This window comes from Heterodontus francisci, chromosome 17 (assembly GCF_036365525.1).
Source record: "Heterodontus francisci isolate sHetFra1 chromosome 17, sHetFra1.hap1, whole genome shotgun sequence".
Classification (NCBI taxonomy): Eukaryota; Metazoa; Chordata; class Chondrichthyes; order Heterodontiformes; family Heterodontidae; genus Heterodontus; species Heterodontus francisci.
Window position 1 is genome coordinate 95,178,377 of NC_090387.1, and position 27,817 is coordinate 95,206,193.

Below are 27,817 nucleotides of genomic sequence, written 5' to 3' on the forward strand. Positions count from 1 at the left end.
TCTGTGACTTTTCTAATATTTGTCAGTTCCGAAGAAGGGTCACTGACCCGAAACGTTAACTCTGCTTCTCTTTCTACAGATGCTGCCAGACCTGCTGAGTGAATCCAGCATTTCTTGTTTTTGTTGCATCAAGATCTCGTGGCTCCGAAACTCGATCCCCCTACTAATAAAAGCTAACACACCATATGCCTTCTTAACAGCCCTATTAACCTGGTTAGCAACCTTCAGGGATTTATGCACCTGGACACCAAGATCTCTCTGTTCATCTACACTACCAAGAATCTTCCCATTAGCCCAGTACTCTGCATTCCTGTTACTCCTTCCAAAGTGAATCACCTCACACTTTTCCGCATTAAACTCCATTTGCCATCTCTCAGCCCAGCTCTGCAGCCAATCTATGTCCCTCTGTACCCTACAACATCCTTCGGCACTATCCACAACTCCACCGACCTTAGTGTCATCTGCAAATTTACTAACCCACCCTTCTACACCCTCTTCCAGGTCATTTATAAAAATGACAAACAGCAGTGGCCCCAAAACAGATCCTTGCGGTACACCACTAGTAACTAAACTCCAGGATGAACATTTGCCATCAACCACCACCCTCTGTCTTCTTTCAGCTAGCCAATTTCTGATCCAAAGCTCTAAATCACCTTCAACCCCATACTTCCGTATTTTCTGCAATCGCCTACCGTGAGGAACCTTATCAAACGCCTTGCTGAAATCCATATACACCACATCCACTGCTTTACCCTCATCCACCTGTTTGGTCACCTTCTCGAAAAACTCAATAAGGTTTGTGAGGCACGACCTACCCGTCACAAAACCGTGCTGACTATCTCTAATGAACTTATTCTTTTCAAGATGATTATAAATCCTGTCTCTTATAATCTTTTCCAACATTTTACCCACAACCGAAGTAAGGCTCACAGGTCTATAATTACCAGGGCTGTCTCTATTCCCCTTCTTGAACAAGGGGACAACATTTGCTATCCTCCAGTCTTCCGGCACTATACCTGTCGACAATGACGACATAAAGATCAAGGACAAAGGCTCTGCAATCTCCTCCCTAGCTTCCCAGAGAATCCTAGGATAAATCCCATCTGGCCCAGGGGACTTATCTATTTTCACACTTTCCAAAATTGCTAACACCTCCTCCTTGTGAACCTCAATCCCATCTAGCCTAGTAGCCTGAATCTCAGTATTCTCAACAACATTTTCTTTCTCTACTGTAAATACTGACGCAAAATATTCATTTAACACTTCCCTTATCTCTTCTGATTCCACACACAACTTCCCACTACTATCCTTGATTGGCCCTAATCTAACTCTAGTCATTCTTTTATTCCTGATATACCTATCGAAAGCCTTAGGGTTTTCCCTGATCCTATCCACCAATGACTTCTCGTGTCCTCTCCTTGCTCTTCTTAGCTCTCCCTTTAGATCCTTCCTGGCTAGCTTGTAGCTCTCAAGCGCCCTAACTGAGCCTTCACGTCTCATCCTAACATAAGCCGCTTTCTTCCTCTTGACAAGCGCTTCAACTTCTTTAGTAACCCACGGCTCCCTCGCACGACAACTTCCTCCCTGCCTCACAGGTACATACTTATCAAGGACACGCAGTAGCTGCTCCTTGAATAAGCTCCACATTTCGATTGTTCCCATCCCCTGCAGTTTCCTTCCCCATCCTACGCATCCTAAATCTTGCCTAATCGCATCATAATTTCCTTTCCCCCAGCTATAATTCTTGCCCTGCGGTATATACCTGTCCCTGCCCATCGCTAAGGTGAACCTAACCGAATTGTGATCACTATCACCAAAGTGCTCACCTACATCTAAATCTAACACCTGGCCAGGTTCATTACACAGTACCAAATCCAATGTGGCATGTCTACATACTGTGTCAGAAAACCCTCCTGCACACACTGGACAAAAACAGACCCATCTAAAGTACTCGAACTATAGTATTTCCAGTCGATATTTGGAAAGTTAAAGTCCCCCATAACAACTACCCTGTTACTCTCGCCCCTGTCGAGAATCATCTTCGCTATCCTTTCCTCTACATCTCTGGAACTATTCAGAGGTCTATAAAAGACTCCCAACAGGGTAACCTCACCTCTCCTGTTTCTAACCTCGGCCCATACTACCTCAGTAGACGAGTCCTCAAACGTCCTTTCTGTCGCTGTAATACTCTCCTTGATTAACAATGCCACACCCCCCCCTCTTTTACCATCTTCTCTGTTCTTACTGAAACATCTAAATCCCGGAATCTGCAACATCCATTCCTGCCCCTGCTCTACCCATGTCTCCGAAATGGCCACTACATCGAGATCCCAGGTACCAACCCATGCTGCAAGCTCACCCACCTTATTCCGGATGCTCCTGGCGTTGAAATAGACACACTTGAAACGAGGTTCTTGCTTGCCAGTGCCCTCTTGCGTCCTTGTAGCCATATCCCTGACCTCACTGCTCTCAACATCCTGTACACTGGCACTACAATTTAGGTTCCCATTCCCCTGCTGAATTAGTTTAAACCCGCCCGAAGAGCACTAGCAAAGTGTGTTGGACTTCATAAAGAGGTATTGAGTTCAGAAGCAGGGAAGTGAAGTTGAACCTGTATAAAGCTACAACTAGAGGTTTGCATCCAGTTCTAGTCAGCACACTTTAGGAAGGATGAGGGTCCTTGAGAAGGAGCAGAGGAGATTTGCCAGAATGGTTCCAGGGATGAGGGATTTTAGCTACAAGGTTAGGTTGGAAAAGCTGGGGTTGTTCTCCCTGGAGCAAAGGCGATTGAAGGTGTACAAGATTATGACAGGTTTAGATAAGGTAGATAAAGAAAGCTGTTCCCATTAGCTGATGGTACAATGACTAGTGGAGAAAGGAGGCAAGAGGTGCAGGGAGAATGTGAGGAATAACTTTTTTTTTTCAACACTGTCAGGCAAACCCCCCACCTGCCGAGACAAAGGCACTCATTATTTCACCACTTGAACATTAAAACTTAAAAGTGCAAGCCCCTGACTGGAAGGACATTTGCATAGTGCCAGACAATGTTGAAACAAAGGAACCAGTCCCTGCCTCAATACACAGAAGGACCTGGTCAAACCAGTCAGTCACGTGACCACCTGCTGGCCAACTAGGGGAGTTTTAAACTGGAAGTACAGAATTTGAACTCAGAACGTGTGCTCCTGGAATTGAAGCAGAACCTGACGACCATGTGTGGAGGAAGTGTATCCATCTGCAGCTACTAGCTACCCGCATTACAGAGCTGAAGCTGCGGGTGGATTCACTGTGGAGCATCTGTGATGCTGAGAACGTCGTGGACAGCACATTTAGTGAGGTGGTCACACCGCAGGTAATAGCTGCACAGGCAGAAAAGGGATGGGTGACCACCAGGTGGAGTAGTAGTTGCAGGCAGGTAGTGCTGGAGTCCCCTGTGACCATCCCCCTCTCAAACAGATATACCACTTTGGATACTGTTGGGGGGGGATGACCTCCCAGGGGAAAGCAGCAACAGTCAAGTTCGTGGCACCACGGACGGCTCTGCTGCACAGCAGGGGAGGAAAAGGGGTGGAAGAGCTATAGTGATAGGGGATTCAATCATAAGGGGTGCAGATAGGCGTTTCTGTGGCCGCAAACGAGACTCTAGGATGGTATGTTGCCCCCCTGGTGCTAGGGTCAGGGATGTCTCGGAGCCACTGTAGGACATTCTGAAGGGGGAAGGTGAGCAGCCAGAGGTCATGGTACACATAGGTACCAACGACATAGGTAGAAAGAGGGATGAGGTCCTGCAACAGGGAGCTAGGTAGCAGATTAAAAAGCAGGACCTCAAAGGTTGTAACCTCTGGATTACTCCCTGTGCCACGTGCTAGTGAGTATAGGAATAGGAGGATAGAGCAGATGAATGCATGGCTGAAAGGATGGTGCAGGAGGGATGGCTTTAGATTCCTGGATCACTGGGTCAGTTTCTGGCAAAGGTGGGACCTGTACAAGCTGGACGGGTTGCACCTGAACCGGAATGGGACCAACATCCATGCTGGGAGGTTTGCTAGTGCTGTTGAAGGGGGGGTGGTTGAAACTAATTTGGCAGGGGGATGGGATACAGAGTGGAGGTACAGTAGGGGGTGAGGCACAGCCAAATGTAGAAGAGAAACTAACTCAGTCTGGAAGGCAGAGCAAATATAGACCTGTTAAGGCACTAGTGAAAAATGCAAGGCTGGATTGCATTTACTTTAATGCAAGGAGTCTTACTAGTAAGGCAGATGAATTGAGGGCGATGCTTAGCACATGGGATTATGATATTATTGCTATCACAGAGACATGGCTGAGGGAAGGGCAGGACTGGCAGCTCAATATTCCAGGGTACAGAATCTTCAGGCGTGATAGGGGAGGGGATAAGAGGAGGTGGTACTGCACTGTTGATCAAGGAGTCAATTACTGCAGTAAGGAGGGATGATATCTTAGAAGGTTCCTCAAATGAGGCCATATGGGTAGAACTTAAGAACAAAAAGGGGTCAATCACTTGTCTTGGCATGTACTACAGGCCTCCAAACAGTCAGGGAGAGATAGAGGAACAGATATGTAGGCAAATCTCAGAGAGGTGTAAAAATAATAGGGTAATAATAGTAGGAGATTTCAACTTACCTAACATCAACTGGGATAGTCTTAGTGCAAAAGGCAGAAAGGGGGAAGAATTCTTAAAATGCATACAGGAGAGCTTTTTGAGCCAGTATCTAGAAAGTCCTACAAGAGAAGGGTCAGTACTGGACCTAATCCTAAGGAATGAAGCTGGACAAGTGGTAGGAGTATCAGTAGGAGAGCATTTTGGGGATAGTGACCATAACTCTAAGATTTAAGGTAGTTATAGAAAAGGACAAAGACCGGCCAGAAATAAAGGTACTGAATTGGGGGAAGGCCGATTTCCACATGATAAAACAGGATCGGGCCAAAGTGGACTGGGAGCAACTACTTGTAGGAAAGTCTACATCAGGCTAGTGGGAGTCACTCAAAGAGGAAATACTGAGAGTTCAGGGCCAACATGTTCCCGTTAAAGCGAAGGGTAGGACCAACAAGTCCAGGGAACCCTGGATGTCAAGGGATATAGAGGATTGGATCAGGAAAAAAAAAGAGGCTTATGGCAGATTCAGAGTGCTGAAAACAGCAGAGGCACTAGAGGAGTATAGAAAGTGTAGGGTAGTACTTAAAAAAGTAATTAGGAGAGTGAAGAGGGGACATGAAAAAACACTGGCGGTCAATATAAATGAAAATCCTAAGGCGTTTTATAAGTATATCAAGGGCAAGAGGATAACCGGGGAAAGGGTAGGGCCTATTAGGGACCAAAGTGGCAAAGTGTGTGTGGAGCCGGAGGACATAGGTGAGGTTTTAAATGACTACTTTCATCTGTTTTCACTGTGGAGAATGACGATGTAGGTGTAGAGATCAGGGAGGGGGATTGTGATATAATTGAACATATTAACATTGAAAGGGAGGAAGTATTAGATGCTTTAGCGGGCTTAAAAGTGGATAAATCCCCAGGCCCCAGATGAGATGTATCCCAGGTTGTTATGTGAGGCAAGGGAGGAGATTGCAGGGGCTCTGATACAAATTTTCAGATCTTCTCTGGCCACAGGAGAGGTACCAGAGGACTGGAGGACAGCAAATGTGGTACCATTATTCAAGAAGGGTGGCAAGGATAAACCAGGTAATTACAGGCCGTTGAGTCTAACATCAGTGGTAGGGAAACTATTGGAAAAAATTCTGAGGGACAGGATTAATCTCCACTTGGAGAGGCAGGGAATAATCAGGGATAGTCATGGGAAGATCGTGTCTAACTAACTTGATTGAATTTTGAGGCGGTGACTAGATGTGCAGATGAGGCTAAAGCAATTGATATAGTCTACGTGGACTTCAGTAAGGCTTTTGATAAGGTCCCGCATGGGAGACTGGTTAAGAAGGTAAGATCCCATGGGATCCAGGGCAATTTGGCAAATTAGATCCAAAATTGGCTTAGTGGCAGGAGGTAGAGGGTAATGGTCGAGGGTTGTTTTTGCGAGTGGAAGCCTGTGACCAGTGGGTACCACAGGGATCGGTGCTGGGACCCTTGCTGTTTGTAGTGTACGTTAATGATTTAGACATGAATATAGGAGGTATGATCAGTAAGTTCGCAGATGACACGAAAATTGGTGGTGTCGTAAATAGTGAGGAGGAAAGCCTTAGATTACAGGACGATATAGATGGGCTGGTAAGATGGGCGGAGAAGTGGCAAACGGAATTTAATCCTGAGAAGTGTGAGGTGATGCATTTTGGGAGGGCTAACAAGGCAAGGGAATATACTTTTTTTTTTAACCAGGACCCTAGGAAGTACAGTGTCAGAGGGACCTTAGTGTACTTGTCCATACATCACTGAAGGCAGCAGCACAGGTAGATAAGGTGGTTAGGAAGGCATATGGGATACTTGCCTCTATTAGCCGAGGCATAGAATATAAGAGCAGGGAGGTTATGATGGAGCTGGATAAAACACTAGTTTGACCACAGCTGGAGTACTGTGTACAGTTCTGGTCACCACACTGGGAAGGATGTGATTGCACTGGAGAGGGTGCAGAGGAGATTCACCAGGATGTTGCCTGGGCTGGAGCATTTCAGCTATGAAGAAAGACTGGAAAGGCTAGCGTTGTTTTCCTTAGAGCAGAGAAGGCTGAGGGGGGACATGATTGAGGTTTACAAAATTATGAGGGGCATTGATAGGTTAGATAGGAAGAGACTTTTTCCCTCAGCGGAGGGGTCAAGAACCAGGGGGCATAGATTTAAGGTAAAGGGCAGGAGGTTTACAGGGGATTTGAGGAAAAATATTTTCACCCAGAGGGCGGTTGGAATCTGGAACGCACTACCTGAAGGGGTGGTAGAGGCAGGAACCCTCAACATTTAAGAAGTATTTAGATGAGCATTTGAAATGCCATAGCATACAAGGCTACGGGCCAAGTGCTGGAAAATGGGACGAGAATAGTTTGGATGGGCTGAAGGGCCTGTTTCTGTGCTGTATGACTCTAACCCTCTCCTGTCTGTCTGCTCCCATCACCTTCCCATGGAAACGAATCTTGTGAAAACTCGGGAACCTCAGAGAGAAAAATCTCCTACATGAACAAGGTTTAAGAAGAATATTGAACCCCAACAAAAATTAAGACCTGTCTACAGTCAAGGACTCTACGCCGAGCTGGAACGACAGGAACAGTAACAAGAAACCCCCTTAGAGACTGCCTCAAATCTTTCCATTTTATTTTTTTTCTGCTCTTTCTGTCCGTATTTGCATATGTGTATCGCGTGTGCATGCAAGCCTGGGTGCATTGTAAGCGTTAACTGTATTCGAGTTTAAGGTTTAATAAATTTCACTTTCCTTCTTTAAACCTGAGAAAGCCTGTTTATGCTTATTTCTGTGCCTGATAATTGGAAAGCTGTGAACAAGGAATCACAAGGGGGGAGCTCAAAACACCGTGTGTTAAAAAATAAAACCCTGTTACAATAAGACCAGGTGAAGACAACAAAAGACCCCTAGACATCTTTCTCACCTGGTCGTAACAACACAGTGAGTGATAATGACCTGGAACACTCTGCCTACGAGGGTGGTGGAAGCGGAGATGATCAATGATTATAAGGAAATTGGATACTGATGGTTTGCTCTATGGAGAGCCGGCATGAACCCGATGAGCCAAATGGCCTCCTTCTGTGCCGTAAATGACTATGACATTCAACACCATGACTATCGCTAAATTACCCCCCAACATCGACATCCTGGGGTTTACCATTGACCAGAAACTTAACTGGACCAGCCACATAAATACTGTGGCTACAAGAGCATGTCAGAGGCTGGAAATACTGCGGAGAGTCCTGGCTCCCCAGTACCTGTCCACCATCTACAAGGCACAAGTCAGGAGTGTAATGGAATACTCTTCACTTGCCTGGATGAGCATAGCTCTAACAACATGCTCCAAACAACACTTAAGAAGCTTGACACCAGACAAGACAAATCAGCCCACCTGATCGGCATGCCATCCAAAGGTGCACTCCCTCCACCACTAGTGCACAGTGGCAGCAGTGTGTACCATCTACATGATGAACTGCAGCAACTCATCAAGGCTCCTTCAACAGCAGCTTCCAAACCCACGGCCTCTACCACCTAGAAGGACAAGGGCAGCAGATGCATGGGAACACCACCACCTACAAGTTCCCGTCCAAGCCACACACCATCCTGACTTAGAACTATATCGCCGTTCCTTCACTTCTCTGGGTCAAAATCCTGGAACTCCCTTCCTAACAGCACTGTGGGTGTACTTACACCCCACAGAGACTGCAGCGGTTCAAGAAGGCAGCTCACCAACACCTTCTCAAGGCAGTTAAGGATGGGCAACAAGTGCTGGCCTTGCCAGTGACGCTCACAACCCAAGAACAAATAAAAAAAACTCAGTTGAATATTGCCTCAATGTCAAGGGCAGTCACGCTCATCTCATCTGTGGAATTCAGCTCTTTGGTCCCATGTTTGGACCAAGGCTGTAATGGGGTCTGGAGCCAAGTGGTCCTGCTGAGATGCAAACTTACAGATCATCCACTCGGTACTTTTGGCTGAAGATGGCTGCAAATGCTTCAGCCTTCTCTTTTGTATTCACAAGCTGGGACCCCGCAACATCGAGGATGGGGATGTTTATGAAGCCTCCACCTCCAGTTAACTTGTTTCATTGTCCACCACAATTCACAACTGGAAGTGTCAGGACTGCAGAGCTTTGATCTGATCCATTGGTTCTGGGATCGCTTAGCTCTGTCTGTAGCATGCTGCTTCTGCTGTTTAGCATGGATGCAGTCCTGTGTTGCAGCTTCATCAGGTTGGTACCTCATTTTTAGGTATGCCTGGTGTTGCTCCTGGCATGCTCTTTCTGCACTCCTCATTGAATCAGGTTTAGCTCTATGGCTTGATGGCAATGATAGAGTGAGGAATATGCGAGGGCTTCCCTATCCTAAACCGTACCACAGGTGCTGTACCATCAGCCACCCTCCACTGCCCATGAAACTTTGCTCTATTTCTCTGCGTGCCCAGGCAGAGACCTGTCTGTGAGGGGGACTGGGAACCAAGTCTCCCGCTTTCTGAGCGGCAGTTTGCTTCAACCAGACTTCCTGCATCCTGGGATGTGCCGGGCCTGGCTAGAGAAGTGGGGGGACCGGAGGGCTCGGATGCAGTTCTGAAACCAAACACTAGTAGCAACCTGGATACAAATTCCCCATCTCTTCTTATTTACATACATGTGCACAGACCAGTGTGCAGGCCTCTTCAATTAGCCAGAAATGAGCAGCAGAGAATGGGAGCAGAGGTCAATTCAGATAAACCTTACTGTCACTACTGTCAGAGGTCACTCATCCCAACAGCACCCACAGGGTGAGTGAGAGGCAGACACAATGCTGTTTGGAACTGCTGACTTTAGGTAGTTTAATGGTGTTCAAAGTGACTGGATTTCAGCTCCTTTTCATCACTGTCACAAAGGCTGTTACTCAATCCACTGCTACATTTAGAGTCAAGAGAGAAAAAGCAGAAACTCCAGGGTGGATGGTCTCAAACTTGACAACGCATGGTCAGGAGAAGTCAATAAGAGCGAGTGGTTGAAGAAAAGAGACTATCTTATAAAACAGGAATCTTTAATCTGTATCTCACTAGTGCTGTACCTGCCCTGGGAGTGTCTGATGAGACAGTGCAGAGAGAGCTTTACTCTGTATCTAATCATTTTTGTTTCTCAAGTCCCCTTTTATTTCTAAATAACTATTAAAAACAGATCAATAAAACAAGACTCAAATTGAAGCATGATTATCTGCATCAATAAGACACTCACAGCAGTGCAACAGCCCATTCTTTACCTGCCTTATCCAATCTCCTTCCAGAACCTGGCACAGCAACATTCAAAAGGATTAATAGCCCAGTCCCATAATCATTCCCCCAACAACATCCTTAAGCATCTCCCAATGACACCTGCCTTCAGGCAGCTGACCAACACTTACCCACTGCTGCTTTCGGTTTCTTAACAAAGGACAGTTTCAGTTGAGAGGAGGATCCGACTTCAAAGTTTGGTTTCTTGGCCAATAACCCAATCTTCATCAAGTTGTCACCCAGGTGGCTGACAGATTGCTTTATGGAACTCAGCTGTTCAGCAGTCAAAGGTTCATTTTGCATCTGAGAGGAAGCAGAGGAACTGTGTTAGCATAGTTATTGTTGGTTAGTGTGAGAAAAGGAACAACCCAAAATAAATAAACTTATCCTGAAGCAAAGGGACCTCCCATGGCTCAGTAGGTACATACACCTTTAGTACAAATCACCCCAGGGTTTGTTCTGCTGCCAGAGTGGAGGGGGTGCTCAGGAAAACAAGGTGCCTGTTATCCTGCTGGCAAGTATGTGGTTGTGGCCCTCAAGTACACAGAGAGTGAAATTACCCAACGGCAGGGCTGCATGTTTTCACTCACACAGTGTGAACGGTGACTGGGCTGAGATCCCATTGCCTCTGGATCCATCCCCAGCAACAATCCGAACCTTCAGGATAAGGGGAGGCACTTTAAAGTGTTGATGGAAACCAAGGTCACTGCAGTCAGTCCCAACTCTGGGCCTTGCCTGCTCACAGTATTGCCTCATCCCTGCAAAACCTGACCCTCTCCCCCAGCCCCTCACCCCATCACCCACCCTACCCCTCTCGGCCCCTCCCTAGCCACTCACACACCTCACCCCTGCTCTGCATCTCTTCCTCTGCACCCCAATCTGTCTCCCAACACCTCCTCCACCCCAGCTCCTCCCCAAGTGATCCCCAAACACTCCCCCTCCTCCAGCTCCTACACCACTCACCAGACCCCTTCCCCACACTCCCCACTGCCCCATCTCTCCTCCAGACCCCTTCCCACAACCACCCCCCCAAAACCTCACCCTCCCCAGCCCCTCCCACATCCCCCAGGCCCTCACCCTCTCCTCCAGGCCCTCCCCCAGACCTTCACCCTCTCCTCCAGCCCCTCCCCACACCTCCCCCAGACCCTCACCCTCTCTTCCAGTCGCTCCCCACACCCCCCAGCCCAGTTTACCTTGGGCAAAAGTGGACAGACAGGACAAATATACCATGACCAAGACTCAGGACTGGACTCAGCCCTACCTTACAGATCTCTGTAAAGCCAGCAAGTTTCAGGACAGATGTGAGCTGGGATTCAGTCTTCAGTTTGTTGGAATCACCTGAAAAAGACACAGGAGAGCACTGGGTCAGAACATGACACTGCTCCGTGGTAATGGCTGATATCACTGCCCCCAGTATCCAATGAAGGAAGCTTTAACCCTTTACTACACTGCCCATTGAAGCACATAGTTAGAGGGAGATCACATATACCTGCGCAATTCAGGATGAGCACCCTGTTGGCACCCTGAGGGAAGCTCAAACAATGGCAGTAGGGCATTTCTGCTTGAAACCTTGGTATGTTACCACTGCACTCTCCACCCAGCATGACCCAGTGACATCTGCTGGAACTGGCATATGTGTGTGCATGGCAAGCAAAGACAGGATCAGTCTTGACTGTGAGGTCCCCCACAATCACATAGCCCAATGATGCACTCAGACGTCACCAGCTTCAGAAAGATGTGACCAAGAAAGCGGCATTAAAACCACCACTCCCTCAACGACTTCTTCAAGAGGTTCTTTCTCTGCCCTACAATGGGCAGCGAGTATTAACATTTAGTGCTGTCAGGTCGAGTGAGGAAGCAGCAGAGCAAACCTCCTTTGCTTGACTTGAAGGAAGTGTTACTACCAACTTCAGAGAAACATTCTCCAACTGCACCAGCTGATGTCTCTGTTTCCCACATGTCTTCAAAGCCTCACAGAGAGATTGCCAAATGCATGCTGACTTATGGGCACACACTAGCACTCACTCCCTGTGGATTGGCATCAACATCAACATTCAGCCCAGAGTAATGGCATCAAAGCCTTTGCATTTTCCACTGGCTTGTCCAGTATTCGGGACCCAAGTGTTAGCGTGTTGAGGTGAAGCACAAGTGACAATTACACTCACAGACAACTGAGATGTCAGTCCTCAGGAAAGTATACCCTCAGCTTAATCTCAGTGCCTCTTTCCTCAGCCGAGGATCTTCCCCCACCATGGTTGACAGGGCTCTCGACCATTCCCATCCCATTTCCTACACTTCTGCTGTTAGCCCCCTTCCCTTCCCTCCCCTCCTAGAAGCATGATCGGGTTCCCCTTGTCCTCATCTTCCACCCACCAGCCTCCATATTCAATGGATCATCCACTGCCATTTTTGCCAGCTCCAGCGTGATGCCACCACCAAACACATCTTCCCCTCCCCTTTCACTACTCCAAAGGGATTGTTCCCTTTGCAATACCCTGGGTCCACTCCTCAATCACCCCCATCACGCCTCCCCTTCCCAAAGCCCCTTTCCATGCAAAGCGCAGGAAATGCAATACCTGCCCTTACACCTCCATGACCCTGAACACTCCTTCCAGGTGAAACAGTGATTTACTTGTACTTCTTTCAGTTTTGAGCTCGAGGAACAGCACCTCATCTTTCGATTAGGCCCTTATTCTGTTAGTACTGGGAACAGTAGCGTAGTGGTAATGTTACTGGGCTAGTAATCCAGAGGCCTGGATTAATGACCTTAAGATATGAATTTAAATCCCACCATAGCAGCTGCAGCATTTAAATTCATCTAATTAAATAAATCTGAAATAAAAGGCTATTCTCAGTAATGATGACCACTGTAAACAAAGAATTGTTGTAAAAACTCATCTGCTGTCCTAATCTGCTCTGACCTACACTTGATTCCAGACCCACAGCAATGTGGGTGACTCTTACCTGCCCTTTGAAATGGCCTAGCAAGCCACTCAGTTGTCAAGGCGGAGGCACACCACCACCTTCTCAAGGGCAATTAGGGATGGGCAATAATTACACCCACATCCCGGGAATGAATAAAAAAAAACTTTACAGCTTTCCAGACTCAACATTGAGCCCAATAATTTCATATCCACATATCCATTTTTTGGACAGCTTTTGTCATTTACAGCTCCTCTAGACACATTTTTTGCCTCTTTTATTTGTCCATTATCACCCCCTTTTGCCTTGCATCATCGGCCCTTTTGTCATTTCACCTCTCCTGCCTTCCCCCTATCACAGACCTTCCCTTTTGTTCTTTCTGCCCTTACTCCCTTTCCCTGCCTCTAACTTTCTCCTGTTCTGATGAAAGGCTCTAAACCTGATACATTAACTCGGTTACTCTCTCCACAGATTCTGGGCGTTTCCAGCATTGTGCGTTTTTATTCCCTCTGCCTGATATAGTTCACATTTTTCTCATCAGCCTCAGTCTCTTTCCCATCTAAAGAAACTTCACAACTGAATTTACCCAGCAAAAGTCCAAAGTAGAACGGCACCTGATACACACACGGGCTCCGTGAAGTAAAATCTTCCTCCAGGCTTCAGGATTCGAGCTATTTCAGCAAAGATCTCAAAACTGTGTACGGTGGCAGAGCTTGGCACGAGGCCCGAGAGCACGACATTAAAGCTGGACTCACTGTGAGCAGCTGGAATCAGAGGAAGCAGGAGTTGAAAGTTATAGGATATCACACCAAGCAGCTGTCACAGGACAGTCTTAAAAGCTGCATCAATCACAGCACAGTGACCTGACATTAAATGCAGCTTATTTATTAACACAGATACAAGATCAAATGTAAGAGATTTAGGACAGACAGCAAGATAAACTCTTTCTTACACAGAGGGTTGAATGGTGTGTGACGCACCACCAGAGTTAGAGACCATATCAACATTTAAGAATAGTATAGATAGGTGGTTGTTGAAAGGCGGCTGAAGGGATCTGGGACAGGGCAGGAACATGGGATTAGAATAGCACTTGGGTGGAGGGTAAACCCTTGCACTAACAGCTTGGTTGAACAGCCTGTTTCTGTGCTGTGATTACAAAGTAACTTGCAGCTACAACACTTCAATTGCTATTTTTCCAGTCCATACACTGTGCGCCTATCAACTTTCGACACGAGCTGTGGCAAAATGCACTGAATAAGCGTTAAGTTAAAAGGGATGGCGGGTTCGGCTCCAAGGAAAATCCCAGGATCCCGTTCCTGGTTCGTGTAGTTATCTGATCTCAGTCACAGTGATAGGGACACTGTCATTATTCTCAGCACCTCGGAGTTAGGGAAGAGGATAAGCTAGAACGTGAAAAAGAGGGAGAAGATCAAAATTCTTTATTTCTATTTACTTTATCAGCCTGTATAACATGCTCAAGTCTCTGGAGTGGAGCAGAAAACTATGAACTTCTGATTCAGAGGCAGCACACCACCACTGAGCCACAGCTGACATGTTTAACTAGCAGAAGCTTTCGAAGATAATACTAGCACAGGCCTGACTCCCACTGGTTAAGCAACTTAAAGCCAATTACTTAGGTATGAGGGGAGTGCTCACGAGGTTGATTGGATAAACAGACTAAAAGGTATGGCTGTAAATGAACAGTGGAAAACATTTTAAAGAAAAAATTCAAAATGTTCAACTAAAGCTGTTGTAGGTTGCAACGGGACATTGACAGGATGCAGAGCTGGGCTGAGAAGTGGCAGATGGAGTTCAACCTGGAAAAGTGTGAAGTGATTCATTTTGGAAGGTCGAATTTGAATGCAGAATACAGGCTCAAAGACAGGATTCTTGGTAGTGTGGAGGAACAGAGGGATCTTGGGGTCCATGCCCATAGATCGCTCAAAGTTGCCACCCAAGTTGATAGGGTTGTTAAGGTGTATGGTGTGTTGGCTTTCATTAACGGGGGATTGAGTTTAAGAGCCGCGAGGTTATGCTGCAGCTCTATAAGGCCCTGGTTCGACCACACTTGGAATATTGTGTTCAGTTCTGGTCGCCTCATTATAGGAAGGATGTGGAAGCTTTAGAGAGGGTGCAGAGGAGATTTACCAGGATGCTGCCTGGACTGGAGAGCATGTCCTACGAAGAAAGATTGAGGGAGCTAGGGCTTTTCTCATTGGAGCGAAGAAGGATGAGAGGTGACTTGATAGAGGGGTACAAGATGATTAGAGGCATAGATAGAGTGGATAGCCAGAGACTTTTTCCCAGGGTGGAAAGGGCTATCACCAGGGGGTATAATTTTAAGGTGATTGCAGGAAGGTTTTGGGGAGATGTCAGAGGTAGGTTCTTTACACAGAGAGTGGTGGGTGCATGGAATGCACTGCCAGCAGTGGTAGTAGAAGCAGGTACATTAGGGGCATTAAGCGACTCTTGGATAGGTACATGGATGATAGTAGAATGAAGGGTACGTAGTTAGTTTGATCTTAGAGTAGGTTAAAGGTTCGGCACAACATCGTGGGCCGAAGGGCCTGTACAGTGCTGTACTGTTCTCTGTTCTAAAGCATATTCCATTAAAAACAAAAACTCAGCAAGAGAGATCTATCTGTGACTACTGGGGAAGTTAAGGATAGTATTCGAGTAAAAGAAGAGGTTTATATTGTTGTGAATAATAGTAGTAAGCCTGAGATTTGGGAAAGTTTTAGAAAGCAGCAAAGGGCCACCAAAATTTTGATACAAAAGTAGTAATATATGAGAGTAAACTAGGCAGGAATATAAAAACAGATTGTAAGAGCTTTTATAAGTATATAAAAAGGATGAAGGGAGCTGAAGTAACTGCTGGTCCCTTAGAAGCAGAGACAGAAGAAATTATCATGGGGAATGAGGAAATGGAAGAGATATTGAAGAAATATTTTGTGCCTGTCGACACAATAGAAGACAGAAATTATACACCAGAAATAGAGGGTATCCAACGGGCAAATAAAAGTGAGGAACTTATGGTAATGAGTATCAGGATTAGCCGAGCAGTGGGTGGTGGGGGACTGATGGTGATTGGCCGAGCAGTGGGTGGTGAGGGACTGATGGCCATTGGCCGAGCAGTGGGTGGTGGGAGACTGATGGCCATTGGCCGAGCAGTGGGTGGTGGGAGACTGATGGTGATTGGCCGAGCAGTGGGTGGTGAGGGACTGATGGCCATTGGCCGAGCAGTGGGTGGTGGGAGACTGATGGCCATTGGCCGAGCAGTGGGTGGTGGGAGACTGATGGCCATCGGCCGAGCAGTGGGTGGTGGGAGACCAAACGCCATTGGCCGAGCGGTGGGTGGTGGGGGACTGATGGCCATTGGCAGAGCTGTGGGTGTTGGGGGACTGATGGTCATTGGCCTAGCAGTGGGTGGTGGGGGGGACTGATGGCCAATGGCCTAGCAGTGGGTGGTGGGGGGGACTGATGGCCATTAGCCTAACATTGGGTGGTGAGGGGACTGATGGCCATTGGCCGAGCAGTGGGTGGTGAGGGGACCGATGGCCATTGGCCTAACATTGGGTGGTGAGGGGACTGATGGCCATTGGCCGAGCAGTGGGTGGTGAGGGGACCGATGGTCATTGGCCGAGCAGTGGATGGTGAGGGGACTGATGGCCATTGGCCGAGCAGCGGGTGGTGGGGGACTGATGGCCATTGGCCGAGCAGTGGGTGGTGGGGGACTGATGGCCATTGGCCGAGCAGTGGGTGGTGGGGGACTGATGGCCATTGGCCGAGCAGTGGGTGGTGGGGGACTGATGGCCATTGGCCGAGCAGTGGGTGGTGGGGGACTGATGGCCATTGGCCGAGCAGTGTGTGGTGGGGGACTGATGGCCATTGGCTGAGCATTGGGTGGTGGGGGGCTGATGGCCATTGGCCGAGCAGTGTGTGGTGGGGGACTGATCGCCATTGGCCGAGCATTGGATGGTGGGGGGCTGATGGCCATTGGCTGAGTAGTGGGTGGTGGCGTCTGATGGTTTTTTCTGTTACTTCTAGTAAATTAGAATATACACTTGGATTTTGAGTTTTTGACAAAACTGTTCCTTCTGGTCAAGGACTGACAGAAATGACAGCGCGTGGAACTGGATCGGAAATCAGGCTGGATAGAGGTTACAGTCAGGATTCCTCACTGGTGAGTAGAATGACAATAACACTGCAACTAAGGGTAGGAATTAGATATGTTAAACGGGAAGAGAAGAAAGCAAAGTAAACAGACTTGTTTATGAACTTACACATCCGTAGCCTCTCGATGTTTTCCATCGCCACGTATCCCAAAGCCCCAGTGACTGCCCGAATGTCTTCCACCAACTTGGTGTAGAGCTCAGCAGCGGTCGAACTGTCCCAGATTACAGCCACGTTGTGGCCCGCCTTTATATCAAACCGATCCATCACAATTCCTGAAAACACAACCTTCATCATAAAATGCTGTCAGGTACAGGGGTTACAAGAGGAGGCACTGCATTCACCCCAGGTAGGGGTTGGAGAGGGTGGGTAGAGGGACTGGGATGGAGAGGGAGTAGTAAGGGGGGGGGAAACAAAGGAGGTACCCTGAGGAGGGGGAACCACAGGGAGAATGGCGAGTGGGGGGGCAGGGGGAAGGATGGATGGGGAACGACAGGATGACTTGGGAGGTAGAGCGGGATGAGAGCACGGGGAGGGGGGGCAGGAAGAGGGGAAGGGGCGTGGGGTGCATTGGAACAGGGAGGGGACAGTCCCAGCTTTTCCAACCTATCCACGTAACTGAAATTCTTCATCCAGGGAACCATTCTCGTGAATCTTTTCTATACCCTCCGTAATGCCTTAACATCCTTCCAAATGTGTGGTGCCCAGAATAGGACAAACTCCAGTGCAGGCTGAACTAGTGTTTTATCAAGTTTCATAATAACTTCCTTGCATTTGTACTCTATGCCTCTATTTATAAATCCCAGGATCCCACATGCCTTTTTAACTGCTTTCTCAACCTCCCCTTCCACCTTAAATGGTTTGTGCACATATACCCCCAGGAATTTTCCTCCCCACAAGATCAGATGGCAGGTTGTTCAACCTTGCCCATCTTAGAGCGAAGACCAAAGTACGGAAAGTCCTCATCAGGGAACTCCTCTTTGCTGACGATGCTGCATTAACATCCCACACAGAAGAGTGTCTGCAGAGTCTCATCGACAAGCTTGCGGCTGCCTGCAATGAATTTGACCTAACCATCAGCATCAAGAAAACGAACATCATGGGACAGGACGTCAGAAATGCTCCATCCATCAATATTGACGACCACGCTCTGGAAGTGGTTCAAGAGTTCACCTACCTAGGCTCAACTATCACCTGTCTCTCGATGCAGAAATCAACAAGCATGTGGGAAAGGCCACACGTATCCAGATTGGCCAAGAGGGTGTGGGAAAATGGCGCACTGACATGGAACACAAAAGTCCGAGTGTATCAGGCCTGTGTCCTCAGTACCTTGCTCTACGGCAGCGAGGCCTGGACAACGTAAGTCAGCCAAGAGCGACGTCTCAATGTATTCCATCTTCGCTGCCTATGGTGAATCCTTGGCATCAGGTGGCAGGACCGTATCTCCAACGCAGAAGTCCTTGAGGCAGCCAACATCCCCAGCACATACGCCCTACTGAGCCAGCGGCGCTTGAGATGGCTTGGCCATGTGAGCCACATGGAAGATGGCAGGACCCCCAAAGACGTATTGTACAGCAAGCTCATCGCTGGTATCAGACCCACCGGCCGTCCACGTCTCCACTTTAAAGACGTCAGCAAACGCAACACGAAGATTTGCGATATTGACCACAAATCATGGGAGCTAGAGCTGGCAGACAGCTATAAAGGCAGGGCTGAAGAGAGGCGAGTCGAAGAGACTCAGCAGTTGGCAGGTAAAGAGACAGTAGTGTAAGGAGAGAGCCAACTGCGTAACAGCCCCGACAAACAACTTTACCTGCAGTGCCTGTGGAAGAGTCTGTCACTCTAGTATTGGCCTTTATAGCCACTCCAGGTCCTGCTTCACAAACCACTGACCACCTCCAGGCACTTACCCATTGTCTCTCGAGACAAGGAGGCCAAAAAGGAAAAAGGAAAGGACCCCCAGGCCCCTCTGTTCCTGAACATCCTTTAGAATTGTATCCTTTATTTTATATTGCCTCTCCTCATTCTTCCAAACAAAATGAATCATTTCACAATTCCCTGCATTAAATTTCATCTGCCTATGTCTGTCCATTCCACCAGTCTATGTTCTCTTGAAGTCCATCACTGTCCTCCTCACAGTTCATAATACTTCAAAGTCTTATGCCAACTGCAAATTTTGAAATTGTGCCCAGTACACATAGGTCTAGATCATTAATATATAAAACAAAAGCACAGGCCCCAACACGGAGTCCTGGGAACTCCATTATATACCTTCCTCCAGTCCAAAAAAAACAATCGTTCACCACTACTCTCACTTTCCTGTCACTCAGCCAACTTCATACCCATGTTGCTACTGTCCCTTTTATTCCAAGGGCTCTAACTTTGCTGACAAGCCCATTACGTGACACTTTATTAAATGTCTTTTGGAAGTCTTGAACACTTACCTTCCGGGAGAGGAGCGGACCTTGGTGAAGAACACAGAGCGGGGAGCGGATAAATATAGCCCAAGGATCGTGGCCTAGAGCACTTACCTTCTGGGAGAGCAGCGGATCTGGGTGAAGAACACGGAGCAGGGAGAGGATAAATAGAGCCCGAGGATCGCGGCCTGCAACACTTACCTTCCGGGAGAGCAGCGGAGAGGACTCCAGGCGTGCTGGAGTTTGATAACAAAGTGAGCAGTGACATCACAGGAAAGCTGCAAGGTGATTGGTTGGTGAATAACTGCTGTTAGGGAATAACTCTAAATAACTGGGTTAGTACAAGACTGTTAGGGTGTGTGTGGAATAATAATAGAGAACAAGTGAGTAGCAGTTTTTTTCTGAGTAAGATTTATTTTAACTAGTGAACTGTATTGATTTTTAGCAGGATTTATTTGTACTAGTAAGGTTTTATGAATAATTCTAAGCTGTTGTAGTATTGGTAAGGTTTTTTTTTAGCAGTGGCAAAGGGTCAACTAATAAGTAGAGGAATGGCAGGGGTGCTTCAACCTCAAGAGTTTACCTCCTGTGCTATGTGGGAGCTGCAGGACGCTTCCCGTATCCTGGAGAACCATTTGTGCAGGAAGTGTCGTCATTTGAAGCAACTTGAGTTCTGGGTTTTGGAACTTGAGCGGCAGCTGGCAACACTGTGGTGCATTTGTGAGGATGAGGCTACGTGGGTAGCAAGTTTTTAGATGTGGTTACCCCACAGTATGCAGGGAGAGAGGGAGTGCGCGACAACCAGCCAGTCATAAAGAATCAGGCAGGTGGTGCAGGAGACCCCTGAGTGCATCTCGCTCTCCAACAGGTATTCAGTTCTGAATTCTGAGGAAAGTGATGCTTCACCTGGGGAGTGCAGCCAGAGCCAAGTCCATGGCAACATGGGTGGCTCAGCTGCATAGGGGGGTACAGGAAAGATTGGAAGAGCCATAGTGATAGGTGATTCAATAGTCAGGGGAATAGACAGGCTGCAGATGTGAATCCAGGATGGTGTGTTGCATCCCTGGTGCCAGGGTCAAGGATGTCACTGAGCGGCTGCAGAGAATCCTGAAGGGGGAGGGTGAACAGCCAGCAGTCGTGGTCCACATCGGAACAAACGACATCGGTAGAAAGAGGAATGTGATCTTGCAGTCAGAATTTAGGGAGTTAGGGAAGAAATTAGCAAGCAGGACCTCAAAAGTAGTAATCTCCAGATTGCACCCAGTGCCATGCGCAAGTGAGTATAGAAATAGAAGGATAAGACAGATGAATGCGTGGCTGGAAAGATGGTGCAGGAGAGAAGGTTTCAGATTCCTGGGACATTGGGATCGGCTTCGGGGAAGGTGGGACATGTACAGGCCAGATGGGTTGCACCTGAACAGAGCTGGGACTGAGGGATGATATGTTGGAAGGTTCATCAAATGAGGCATATGGATTGAGCTAAGGAACAAAAAAGGGGCAATCACACTGCTGGGAGTGTACTATAGATCCCCAAACAGTCAGAGAGAGATAGAAGAGCAGATATGTAGGCAAATCGCTGAGAAGTGCAAGAACAATCGGGCAGTAATAGTCAGGGATTTTAACTACCCCAATATTAACTGGGATAGTTTTAGTGTGAAAGGAATTGAGGGAGCAGAATTCTTGAGGTGCATTCAGAACTTTTTTGCCCAGTATGTAGCAAGTCCAACAAGAGAGGGCACAGTTTGTGACTGAGTTTTAGGAAATGAAGATGGGAAGGTGGAAGGAGTGGCAGTGAGAGAGCATTTTGGTGTTAGTGATCATAATTCAGTCAGCTTTAACATAATTATGGAAAAGGACAGAGATAGAACAGGAGTTGGAGTTTTCAATTGGGGCAAAGCCAATTTTACTAAACTGTGGAGTGATTTAGCGAAAGTGGACTGTAAACAGCTACTTGAAGGTAAATCAGTGTCAAAACAGTAGGAGGCATTCAAAGGGGAGATTCAAGGGGGTCAGGGTAAACATGTTCCCACAAAGAAAAAGGGTGAGGCAGCCAAATCTACATCCCCATGAATGTCAAGGAGCCTACAGGGTAAGATAAGGCAGAAAAGGAAAACTTATGTCTGACACCAAGATCTTAATACTACTGAAAGCCGAGAGGAGTATAGAAGGTGGAGGGGTGAAATCAAAAAGGAAATTAGGAAAGCAAAGAGAGGGCATGAAAGAATATTATCAAGCAAAATCAAGGTGAACCCAAAGATATTTTATCAATACATTAAGAGTAAGAGGATAACTAAGGAGAGAGTAGGGCCCATAAAAGACCAAAAATGTCACTTATGTGTAGGAGCAGAAGATGTTGGTATGGTTCTTAATCATTACTTTGCATCTGTCTTCACAAAAGAGGGGGATGACGCAGATATTATAGTTAAGGAGGAAGAGTGTGAAGTATTGGATATGATAAACATAGGGAGAGAGGAAGTATTAATGGGATTAGCATCCTTGAAAGTTGATAAATCACCAGGGTCAGATGAAATGTATCCTAGGCTGTTTAAATAAGCAAGTGGGGAAATAGCAGAGGGTCTGACCATCACATTTTCCAGTCCTCACTGGATACAGGGTATGGTGCCGGAGGATTGGAGAACTGCTAACGTTGTACCTCTGTTTAAGAAGGGAGCGAAGGAAAGACTAAATAATTACAGGCCAGGCAGTCTAACCTCAGTAGTGGGCAAATTATTGGAATCAATTCTGAGAGACAGGATAAACTGTCACTTAGAAAGGCACAGATTAATCAAGGATAGTCAGCATGGATTTGTTAAGGGAAGATCTTGTTTGACCAACTTGATAAATTTTTTTGAAGTAACAAGGAAGATAGATGAGGGTAGTGCAGTTGATGTGGTCTACATAGATTTTAGTAAGGCTTTTGACAAGGTCACACATGGCAGACTGGTTAAAAAATAAAATCCAATGGGATCCAAGGAAATGCAGCAAGGAGGATACAAACTTGGCTCAGTGGCAGGAAACAAAGTAATTGTTGACAGCTGTTTTAGCGACTGCAGGACTGTTTCCAGCGGCGTTCCGCAGGGCTCAGTACTGGGTCTCCTACTTTTTGTGGTGTATATTAACAATTAGGACATAAATGTAGGGGGCACGATCAAGAGGTTTGTGGACGACACAAAGATTGGCCGTGTGGTAGATAGCGAGGAGGATAGCTGTAGACTGCAGGAAGATATTGATGGTCTGGTTAGATGGGTAGAAAAGTGGAAATGGAATTCAACTTAGCGAAGTGTGAGGTGATGCATTTGGGGAGGTCAAACAAGGCAAAGGAATACATGATTAATGAGAAAATACTGAGATGTGTGAGGAAGTAAGGAACCTGGGAGTGAATGTCCACAGATCCCTGAAGGTATCAGGACAGGTTGATAAGGTAGTTAAGAAGGCAGATGGAATCTTTTCCTTTATTAGCCTAGATATAGAATATAAGAGCAGGGAGGTTATGCTGGATCTATATAGCTCATTGGTTAGGCCACAACTTGAGTACAGTGTGCAGTTCTGGTCACCTTATTTCGGAAAGGATGTAATTGCACTAGAGAGGGTACAGAGGAGATTTACGAGGATGTTGCCAGGACTAGAAAAATGCAGCTATGAGGAAAGATTGGATAGGCTGGAGTTGTTCTCCTTGGAACAGAGAAGGCTGAGGGTAGATCTGATTGAAATGTACAAAATTGTGAGGGGCCTGGATAGAGTGGAGGTGAAGGGTCTATTCACCTTAGCAGAGAGGTCAGTGACTAGGGGGCATAGATTTAAAGTGATTGGTGGAAGGATTAGAGGGGAGATGAGGAAAAACATTTTCACCCAGAGAGTGGTGATGGTCTGGAACTCACTGCCTGAAAGGGTAGTTGAGGCAGAGACTCTCAACTCATTCAAAAGGAGTCTGGATATGCACCTCAAGCGCCCTAATCTGCAGGGCTACAGACCAAATGCTGGAAGGTGGGATTAGAATAGGTGGATTGTTTTTCAGCTCCTTCTGTGCCTTCAACTTTGTGATTCTATTAAACTTTCTAAGGAGACCAAACCTGTGCACAGTGCTCCAAACGTGTTCTCACCAAGGTCCTGTACAGCTTCGTAAAACTTCCCTACTTTTATACTCAATTTCCCTTGCAATAAACACCAACATTCCATTTACCTTCCCAATCACATGCTGTACCCGCATACGAACCTTTCATATACGGGGCGGCACAGTGGCGCAGTGGTTAGCACTGCAGCCTCACAGCTCCAGGGACCCGGGTTCGATTCCGGGTACTGCCTGTGTGGAGTTTGCAAGTTCTCCCTGTGTCTGCGTGGGTTTTCTCCGGGTGCTCCAGTTTCCTCCCACAAGCCAAAAGACTTGCAGGTTGATAGGTAAATTGGCCATTATAAATTGTCACTAGTATAGGTAGGTGGTAGGGAAATATAGGGGCAGGTGGGGATGTTTGGTAGGAATATGGGATTAGTGTAGGATTAGTATAAATGGGTGGTTGATGTTCGGCACAGACTCGGTGGGCCGAAGGGCCTGTTTCAGTGCTGTATCTCTAATCTAATCTAATCTACCAGGACACCACGATTCCTCTGTACCACGGAGTTCTGCAATCTCCCTCTATTTAAATATACAGTTTTTCTATTCTTCCTGCCAAGGTGGACAAGTTCACATTTTCCCACAACATACTCCATCTGCCAAATTTTTGCCCACTCACTTAAACTATCTACATCCTTTTGCAGACTCTTAACCTCCTCTTGATAACTTACTTTCCTTCTTATCTTGGTGTCATTGGCAAATTTAGTTCCCATACATTCAGCCTCTTCATCCATGTCATTGATATGTCATAAATAATTGAGGCCCCAGCACCGATCGCTGACCGTCACCCAAACCGTCTCCCAAAACGTCATCACCCCACCCCCTCCAAATCACCACCTCTCCCTCACCCTGTAAATCCCCCTCCCAAACCCCCCTCACCCCCTCCCACCCTCTCCCAACCCCACTAACCCCCCTCACCCTCTCCCAACCCCACTAACCCCCCTCACCCTCTCCCAACCCCACTAACCCCCCTCACCCTCTCCCAACCCCACTAACCCCCCTCACCCTCTCCCAACCCCACTAACCCCCCTCACCCTCTCCCAACCCCACTAACCCCCCTCACCCTCTCCCAACCCCACTAACCCCCCTCACCCTCTCCCAACCCCACTAACCCCCCTCACCCTCTCCCAACCCCACTAACCCCCCTCACCCTCTCCCAACCCCACTAACCCCCCTCACCCTCTCCCAACCCCACTAACCCCCCTCACCCTCTCCCAACCCCACTAACCCCCCTCACCCTCTCCCAACCCCACTAACCCCCCTCACCCTCTCCCAACCCCACTAACCCCCCTCACCCTCTCCCAACCCCACTAACCCCCCTCACCCTCTCCCAACCCCACTAACCCCCCTCACCCTCTCCCAACCCCACTAACCCCCCTCACCCTCTCCCAACCCCACTAACCCCCCTCACCCTCTCCCAACCCCACTAACCCCCCTCACCCTCTCCCAACCCCACTAACCCCCCTCACCCTCTCCCAACCCCACTAACCCCCCTCACCCTCTCCCAACCCCACTAACCCCCCTCACCCTCTCCCAACCCCACTAACCCCCCTCACCCTCTCCCAACCCCACTAACCCCCCTCACCCTCTCCCAACCCCACTAACCCCCCTCACCCTCTCCCAACCCCACTAACCCCCCTCACCCTCTCCCAACCCCACTAACCCCCCTCACCCTCTCCCAACCCCACTAACCCCCCTCACCCTCTCCCAACCCCACTAACCCCCCTCACCCTCTCCCAACCCCACTAACCCCCCTCACCCTCTCCCAACCCCACTAACCCCCCTCACCCTCTCCCAACCCCACTAACCCCCCTCACCCTCTCCCAACCCCACTAACCCCCCTCACCCTCTCCCAACCCCACTAACCCCCCTCACCCTCTCCCAACCCCACTAACCCCCCTCACCCTCTCCCAACCCCACTAACCCCCCTCACCCTCTCCCAACCCCACTAACCCCCCTCACCCTCTCCCAACCCCACTAACCCCCCTCACCCTCTCCCAACCCCACTAACCCCCCTCACCCTCTCCCAACCCCACTAACCCCCCTCACCCTCTCCCAACCCCACTAACCCCCCTCACCCTCTCCCAACCCCACTAACCCCCCTCACCCTCTCCCAACCCCACTAACCCCCCTCACCCTCTCCCAACCCCACTAACCCCCCTCACCCTCTCCCAAACCCACTAACCCCCCTCACCCTCTCCCAAACCCACTAACCCCCCTCACCCTCTCCCAAACCCACTAACCCACCTCACCCTCTCACAAACCCACTAACCCCCCTCACCCTCTCCCAAACCCACTAACCCCCCTCACCCTCTCCCAAACCCACTAACCCCCCTCACCCTCTCCCAAACCCACTAACCCCCCTCACCCTCTCCCAAACCCACTAACCCACCAACCCCCCTCACCCTCTCCCAAACCCACTAACCCACCAACCCCCCTCACCCTCTCCCAAACCCACTAACCCACCTCACCCTCTCCCAAACCCACTAACCCACCTCACCCTCTCCCAAACCCACTAACCCACCTCACCCTCTCCCAAACCCACTAACCCCCCTCACCCTCACCCAAACCCACAAACCCACTAACCCACCTCACCCTCTCCCAAACCCACTAACCCACCTCACCCTCTCCCAAACCCACTAACCCCCCTCACCCTCTCCCAAACCCACTAACCCCCCTCACCCTCTCCCAAACCCACTAACCCCCCTCACCCTCTCCCAAACCCACTAACCCACCAACCCCCCTCACCCTCTCCCAAACCCACTAACCCCCCTCACCCTCTCCCAAACCCACTAACCCACCTCACCCTCTCCCAAACCCACTAACCCACCTCACCCTCTCCCAAACCCACTAACCCCCCTCACCCTCACCCAAACCCACAAACCCACCTCACCCTCTCCCAAACCCACTAACCCCCCTCACCCTCTCCCAAACCCACTAACCCACCTCACCCTCTCCCAAACCCACTAACCCCCCTCACCCTCACCCAAACCCACCTCACCCTCTCCCAAACCCACTAACCCCCCTCACCCTCTCCCAAACCCACTAACCCCCCTCACCCTCACCCTCACCCTCACCCAAACCCACCTCACCCTCTCCCAAACCCACGAACCCCCCTCACCCTCTTCCAATACCCTCCTCACCCCTTCACAACACAACCAAACTCCCTCACCCTCACCCAAACCCACTAACCCCCTGTACCAACACCTCCATCTTCACCCATACGCCCTCCCAGCCCTCCTCACTACCACCCAACACATTCTAACGCTCGCCCTCTAAACTATTGTTCTGATTTCTCTCTCACCTGGACGATTTGAATGTTTCTCAATGCCGGAGCCGCTCTGACGTCATCAAGCTGCGCCTGACGGGTGACGTCACAGAGCCGAGATGGCGGCGCTCTGGAGGAGAGCGGGAGGCGGACTGCTGAGAGGACTGCGATCCGGTAACGGGGGCCAGGGAGAGATCCAGTAACCCGGGGGAGTATTGTGGTAATCCCCGGGGGGAGGGGGTTGGAGAGATCCGGTAACTCGGGCCTGGGCCTGGTGTTGGGGTGGAGAGAGAGAGTGAGCGCCTAGGCTCGGTGTGGAGAGACGCAATGGCAGTGCTGATGCTGCTGTGTTGTAGAACTGACACTGCAGCTGCTTACTTGTGAACTTGCCTCCTCTGATCTCAATGTAGTTGAACAGTGATTGTGTTTGCAGAGTGCTGCGGTCCTTCCCCATATCTTTGTTTTATTGCTGTACCGGTTGGGTACAGGTTCTATCTCGCAGTCACTTAGAAACAGACCTAACCCATCCAGTGTACTTTGTGATTACACCGAGGAGTGGTCAGAGTTAGGGCAGGTTGGGACACAGTATGCTGGGGCGTTGTTAAGATCCAACACCGATTAGCCTAGTGTTAATCTACAGTACACAGCACAATACAGTGGCTTGTTACAGTCAGAAATTGAAAAAGAAAGCAGAGTTCAAGGGTTCAAAACACATTAGTTAGAATTCTGCTGGAGTTTCTCTTTGAAAGAATCAGCGCTAAAATTTTCCTCTCACTGATTGTATGCATTGTATTTCTAAACATTCAAAAAACATTGGCACCCCCGAATAAAGCAGCTCTGAGCAATTAAAGGTTTCAGCACTGTCCCTTCATCTCTTGCACTGGCATCTCAACATCCAGGCATCCTAAACCTGCCAGTGAAATGACCTTCAACGGTATTCAGTACCTGTCATCCCACAGCACAACTCACCACCACAGTCTCAGTTCAATGGAACAAGCAAATGAGGGAATTTCTGCCCTCAGATTGCTGTTTAG

The 27,817-nt window shown here is 48.6% G+C and overlaps 2 protein-coding genes across 3 annotated transcripts in view; one reads left to right on the forward strand and one right to left on the reverse strand.

Annotated features, from left to right (window-relative positions):
* Nucleotides 1–26,923, reverse strand: part of ciapin1 (cytokine induced apoptosis inhibitor 1) — a 49,327-nt gene extending 22,404 nt beyond the window's left edge. The window contains exons 1-5 of one of the 2 annotated variants that reach the window (XM_068050028.1): nt 26,820–26,923; nt 17,101–17,265; nt 13,432–13,581; nt 11,157–11,233; nt 10,027–10,198 (exon numbers count right to left, since the gene is read on the reverse strand). In XM_068050028.1, the coding sequence (XP_067906129.1) occupies nt 10,027–10,198; nt 11,157–11,233; nt 13,432–13,581; nt 17,101–17,257 (556 nt within the window). In that variant the 5' untranslated portion in view covers nt 17,258–17,265; nt 26,820–26,923. Of the gene's footprint in view, nt 1–10,026; nt 10,199–11,156; nt 11,234–13,431; nt 13,582–17,100; nt 17,266–23,620; nt 23,743–26,819 lie in introns of those variants that run through there. The other variant, XM_068050027.1, reaches the window with a different exon arrangement.
* The window catches only part of coq9 (coenzyme Q9 homolog (S. cerevisiae)), a 56,632-nt gene continuing 55,671 nt past the window's right edge, over nt 26,857–27,817 (forward strand). The window contains exon 1 of the mRNA XM_068048943.1: nt 26,857–26,957. Within this exon, the coding sequence (XP_067905044.1) occupies nt 26,903–26,957 (55 nt within the window). The 5' untranslated portion in view covers nt 26,857–26,902. The remainder of the gene's footprint in view (nt 26,958–27,817) is intronic.